The 7,089-nt window shown below is 29.5% G+C and overlaps 1 protein-coding gene across 1 annotated transcript; it reads left to right on the forward strand.

Moving 5' to 3' along the window:
* The first annotated feature begins 1,600 nt into the window (after positions 1–1,600).
* LOC143193888 (PHD and RING finger domain-containing protein 1-like) lies at positions 1,601–5,097 on the forward strand. Its single transcript, XM_076400322.1, has 2 exons — positions 1,601–1,737; positions 4,658–5,097. The coding sequence occupies exons 1-2, from the start codon at positions 1,650–1,652 to the stop codon at positions 5,065–5,067; spliced, it is 498 nt and encodes a 165-aa protein (XP_076256437.1). The 5' UTR covers positions 1,601–1,649; the 3' UTR covers positions 5,068–5,097.
* Positions 5,098–7,089: the final 1,992 nt, after the last annotated feature.

A 7,089-nucleotide genomic window follows, 5' to 3' on the forward strand; every position in this document is an offset into this window, starting at 1 on the left:
ACAAGTTATGAAATGTGAAGGCATCTAAAACACAAAAACCATTATTTTACTTACAAACAATTTTTATGGAAATAAGAGGTGATCGTTGAACAGCGATGCAAAACGACATTGAAGGTCGAACCACATGGCTGCTATTCCTCGAGGTGCTTCGTAACTAGAATAGCTGCGTGATATAACACATATAACAATATATAATAAATATATAACAAAAAATAAATATAAAAGATATGTTGATAACTTACATCATATATCATTGATGTTGAATAGACGCAAAATTTCTGAATTTTGAGTTAATATACAATTTTTTAAATTTTCTTTGCCATTTTGTATCACCATAATCACGATGCTTTAGTAATTACTCGCATTGTGGTGTTCTATATTAAATCCATATTTCATTATTCGCATGTCCTTCCAGCACATCCAATAACTATCCTTTAACTCCTACTATAATCGTACAACTTCTTTGCAAGTGGTTTTTCTTCAACAAATTGTTTATGGACTATATGTTTGCGATAGCAGTGCGTCTACATCTTGATAAGTTCCTAATTTTTGAAGTAGTGACTAAAAAGCCATAAATATGCAGTACCATAAAGTTATACAAATATTTGATTAGTAGTTCAGTTTCGTTAGTGTAAATTCAGCAGCTTCTTGAAGTTTTATAATATATGAAACGAATAATTAGGCTGATTTCCGTATTTTGATCTCCGTTATAATATTACTAGATTATTTTTTCATAAAGCTAATAAATACTATATAAAACATCTGCCCACAATATTGAAAAAATGATACCCATAGAAAAAGATGATACTACTGAAAGTGTCTACTCCATTCACGTGACCATTTCAATCATGTGACTATTTCAATCACGTGATGTTATGCCAGTTATGCGCTTTTCGTGAGTGCGCATGCTCAATATAAACCAATAAGAATGTTGCAAAAAGCGGAATTTTTGTGTCGACTCGATACTAGCGTGTTTGAGGTTAAAATTCGGTATTTTTGTAATTTTCAATGGTTGAATAACAATGATATCGATTGAGTGAATGATGAGATTGAACGAAATATGCAGCGATGTTAACGAAATTCTTTTATATTGACAGTTTGTCAGTTCAGATACGAGTATTCCAATATTTAATAACTGTGTGGTGTAGAGCCATCTACATTTGAGCAATTACCAGGTTTATTTCAACTCTAATCATCAATAGTCTAGACAGTCCATTAGTAGTAGTATTTAGTACTTCCTTAACAGTTTATTGGCATACACTTGCAGATTCAGAAAACTCAAAAAAATGCTGCACTTACTGATTACATATCTCGTCTGATATAAACTATATACACAGAGGATAGTGCCACTTGGTAAATGTGTTGTTTGGCATCATTTCATTATGTTTACCAACATAGCTATTCGAATTCGAATGATTCGAAAAAGTGCCTCATCGCTAATGTTTCCGTTTTAATTGATCAATCATATGAATCGAAAAATTAAGCATTTTCGAAATCAATACTATTGTGTGTCACTAATAGTGCTGCCAGTCAACCAATTTGATTATTTTATTTTAAAAACTGTCATTTTGACAGTTTCCTTATGTTTGACATTATTTATGAAATTTCTACAAAATTTTAATATATTATTTTAAATATTATATTTAGTAATGAGTTTGACATCAGATCTCGATCATGATGAAAATTATGATGTTAAAGCTGACTTGCTAATACCGTCCACTTCCAGTCAAAATAGTAGTAAGTAACCAAATATTTCTTTAAGTTATATTGTTCCTTATATGAAAATTATTCAAGAAACATAAATATTATAACACAATACATATTAATATAATAATGAAATACATATTTTTAAATTTTATATAAAAATATTCAGTTTTTACATTATATATATTACATTATATTTTTATTTGAACTAATGTAAATAACTAATTATAAATAATAATTATAGTATTAAGAAAAATAATTGTCGACGAATCTACAGTTAATTATACAGACACAATAGAGTTGGCTTATTATATTACACAGAACTGTTTTCCGCACTTATAGGCGGTATATAAGAGTTCTAAGCACGTTTTTTTTATAAAGTGGTATCTCTTAGAGGCACGATTCATCTAGTTAACAGTTGTATATCCAAGTGAATTATTCTACATTGATTAGAAATCATATTTACTTTTTTACTTTTAGTTATTATTTCCTTCGTTCCTCTATTTCCTTATTAAGCAATTTTGATATCACTTCTCTTACTAGATTTAATCACTTCTATTATAATCAAATATTAGTATTAATTTTCTCGTATTAGTATTAATTAAATGCTCATGCATATACTGAATAATTATAATAACATATTAATACACACAAATATTTCACACTCTCCAATACGATTTTTTAGCTTTCCTATATTAATTGTATACTTATTTATAATTATTGCCACTGTCATTACCCTGTGTCGATAATTATAGGCATTAAACCATAATCCCACATCCCGAAAGTTTCATTCACTCACCCACTCCAGAAATGAGACTATTCGTAATACTAACATGAAGAACAATACATTTGTAATAAATTATTAAAAACTATTATGACTAAAAAAACCTAATCAATTGTTATTCTAACTTTTACTTTTTTTCATAAACTTTTGTTGTTCTTATGCTATTTTGTTATCGTCTGGTCATGGAGCTCTCATATAGTATACGAGATTCATCTAGGAATACTGAATTATATAAGAAATCTTCCTTAATTATATTATATGCTTTAGAAAATTGGATTCTTTTAATAGTAATGCCTGGAAGCTCCATCAACCCTCTTCATGGGGTATACATCATTTAAATCCGATATCCTGCTAGGAGATATATATGAAGAGATGGCTGACATCCTCCACAGAGCTGTATATCTGTAAGATTTTACGGATATTTCCCAGACTTGTTGAAAAAGATATAAACTATTGTGCTAATTGTTTTTATACATTTGGAAATTTGATCTCGTATAATACTAATATCAAAGTGATCGCTTTGTATGTGGATGCTTGGTTTTTGGGGAGTTAAACATTACATTATCCCTTTTTTTCTGAGAAATTTTAGCCACAGAGGTTGTATTAATATTAAGCGAAGCTGCAACGCCTTAAACATATTTCCAATGAAAATACATCAAAAATCATTATCATTAAATATTAACTTATTTAATAGTATACATATTTGCCTCTCTAATGCATTTTACTGACTCTGAGTATTTAATGGCTTTGACATTTGTTGATATTAAATCAGAATTATCACAAGTTCTAAACAGAAGTTCGAAATTTATAAAAACGAGCGCAAAAAGGACGTTTACCGGTTGACATGAGAATGATGTCGACTAGTATCAACATAAATGGTCAGATCGATTAGGTTAAGATGATGATTCTAAATAAACTAATCAAACTTCGTCCAGTCCCTTTTTAACTAGTGTAAGGCTAATTAGTAAAATGAAAAGGAAAAACGTACTGCGTGTTCAAAACGAATTTTATGTTTTTACAAACTGAATTTGGCCATACTTTCGACTGTGTTGATAACGTGCGTTGGCTGTTTCAATAAAAGGCTAATAGACATAATACATTCAATGCGACCAAAAATTGCAAAAGGAAATCGGTGGTAAATTAAGATTCAGGGTACGATATAACCATGTAGTTTTTCATGAATTATCCAGAAGCACTTGTTCATACCGCTTTTAGCTTGTATAGCTATCACTCTGTTTCACTTGTCTGTTGTCTAACTCAAGAACAAACCAATTAATAGTACTATAAACAACACTATTTTATCTGCGAATCAAATTCACTTTATATCTGTAATAATCGATAACTTTCAGCAGCATAATATCTTTTTTAAATTATTATTGGTTAAGTCATTTTCATTGTGAGAGTGAAGTGAAATAATCAAATGAATAACAGATCGTTATCATGCTTTTAGTTGTGAAGCGTTGATACTTTTGTGTATGCATACATTACCATTTTTTACTAAAAATTATTCAAAATCTATAATCCTACTATAACCCTTCTCCCTTTTTACTACTATTTTTACTACTTGTCTTTTTTTTACTATTGTCTACTATTTTTTATTATTATACTTGTTAAGCTTATTTATTTTTATTTTTGGTTAATATTTTAAATTTGAATACCTGTATGGCAAATTATTGTTGAACTAAATGATAGAAGGATCAATCTCGGTTATTAGTTTTAAATCTCCTAATTTTGATATAGTCAACTCTGAGTTCCATTTCAAGTCTTAGGTAAAGAAAAGTAAAAGCATTATACAAAGTACATTGATACAATTTTTATCGACCTTTTTATTAACAAAATAGTTCAATGTTCTTTACATTTCAAACTCCAATGAAGCTAAATGATCTTTCTATATTAAGAAGAACTTAAAGCGACTTTAGTAAGTAGTTTGTAAAAGAAATTTATTCAATTTATTATACTGAAATTACCAGATATAGTTTAAAATGACTTCCAATATTTCGTCTCCAAGATTTTTTAAGAGTTTTTGCTACAAATATATGTAGAATTTGTACCTATGTAATTATACACTCTTGTTAACTTTGAAAATGCAATTTAAAATGTTTTTTGTATCTCAGAAAAATTAATATATCCATAATGTTTTATTAATTTATAATAACGCAATTATTGTAGGTCTCGATAGTGCTGCGTTGTCCAACCATGATGAGGAAATTGACTTAGCCCTAGATGAAAAGGAACGTTGTCCTATTTGTCTAAAAATATTAGATTCCCAAACTCTATCCACGCCTGATACATGCAGCTTACATACCTTTTGTTTGACTTGCCTTGAAGAATGGTCCAAAGTTAAAAATACTTGTCCGGTCGACCGCAAGGAGTATCGGTCAATTTTAGTGTTAAATTCAGATAGAGAAATATTAAATCAAATACCAATAAAATCATTTTCCCAAGAGAATAATGAAAATATTCCAGCAATTGTCGATGAAATGAATCGCTTTCTCTGCGTATATTGTTTAAGCCCTTTAGATTTGTTTCCCACTGGAGTGTTCTTTTGCAATGATTGTTGTTTAGTAATAACAACATAATATTTATTTGAAGTATTTGTATTCCTTTGAGTTTATATAATAATTTATTAACGAAGAATGCTATATTGTAATATACACATTTTTTATTATTAAAGCTGTTGTTTTTTATACATATATATATTAGAAAATATTTAAAAACTCTATTAATATTCTAAGGTACCATCGTTGTTTACTTTATAGTTCTTATGTATCTGCAAGAAACCTTTATATTTAATGTGTATCATTTGAATAAATTTAAACAATTTTTTTATAGCAATAATTTAAACTTATGGATAAAAATAACAGTTACGCTTAATTAAGGTGATGACTGAGGTATGGTTTTTTTACATTCTACAGAGTGAGTAATACGGAGTCATTGTGGGAAACACTATAGTAATATTGGTTTGGACCTTTCCAACATGATGAAAAGATAATGCCTTTTTAATGTATAGTGTATAAACCTAGAGATTCCTAGAATTTCGTTAATGTATTGCATTTTTGTATGTCCCATTTTTCTTTCACCACAAGTTATATTTTCCAACAAAACGGATATACTAATTAATTCTCCCTACACATATGTAAAAATAACTATATGATAATATTTCTCTTAACAGTCATAATTACCATAACTCTTTAATAGTTCCAACAATGACAGAATAACCACAAATCATACAAAATATTTAAAAACACTGCTTAAAATTAAATGAAATAATTTAACAATGTCTTTACTAACTTAATTTCTGTATTGCTATCTTTTAGATTACAATGGCTTGTACATGTCTATCGAATGAAATTATGTCCCAGACATTTGTAGCAAGATCAAGCCTTTGATGCAGATGCAGTGAGTATTTCCAAAGAAGACATCTATCAAGCTCATAGAAAGCTATCTGAAAATAGAATCTTAAAATTGTTCAATACCAGAACTTGATGATAATGATGATGATTGTTCTCATTTACTTATTTAAGTAAAAGGACAGTTGCCAGGTTATATCTGAATACACTAAGTATATGAATAAATATATAAATAGCTTATATTATAATAAACAAATATATTATTCGAATTAATATTATAATAAATATCATATGAAGTTCGGATATATGTTATGTCCCAAAAGTCTTTAGAACACACTCGGCTTTACTCTTTGATAGAAGAAACATAATAAACTTAATAAAATACGATGGAATTTCATCCATTGGATGATCACTAGTAGTTATTAATATGTAATAATTCAATGCACAAAACTTGAATACACAAAAATTATAATAGAGTGAGTTAGTATTGAGCGGCATCGGCCAAGCGACTGGAGTCGTCTAATATTTCACATTGACCGATGATGTTCTACAGAACGACAACTTTAGTACAGCATTATTGAATTTCCTAACAAATGATCCGAGTTGGGAAAGTTGGCAAAAAATTCCCTGTGACATAGACCGTCTTAAATTTCCAGTCACGTCGTCAAGTATAGGAACGAAATGAAAATTAAGAATCATTATTCTTTTCAGCTTTGTCGGCCGGTTCCTTAATACCTTACTCCTTCTTAAAACATTCGTGGAGGGGAATAAAAATGCATGGAGACAAGACGCGGCCGTCCCCGTCTTGTTATTGGGCATCGCATCTGCGACTCGCTGCCGCGTACTTGACTCGAATTCGAACGTCGTTCAGTGGCGTACAAGATCTCATTTGATATGTTCGTTATCGGGTCTACTGACTTCTTCCGGATTCTTTCCTAGGTAGTAAGTGGAATGTTCACCCTAAGTGAATTCTACAATTTTTGCTATATTTAAACTCAACAACAAAATTATTAAGCTTATATTGACAGGGTGTTCTAAAACACTGCATGAAACATTTTCAGAAAATTTTTTAATAAATCAGATAAATTTAGCAAAACAACAACGAATAACAAAGACATAGACCTTTGTCAGCAATATACTCAGCGGGTTTCGAAGTGGCTTCCTCCAGCGGTTATACACAGTTTTAAAAATGATTTGAAATTTTCGGCAATGAGCAATGCGTGCAGTCTTCTGGCGACAATCGGTCATATT

This window comes from Rhynchophorus ferrugineus, unplaced genomic scaffold, assembly GCF_030347505.1.
Source record: "Rhynchophorus ferrugineus isolate W39M unplaced genomic scaffold, kcgeb_rfMv2 rfM3, whole genome shotgun sequence".
In the NCBI taxonomy this organism is placed as follows: Eukaryota; Metazoa; Arthropoda; class Insecta; order Coleoptera; family Curculionidae; genus Rhynchophorus; species Rhynchophorus ferrugineus.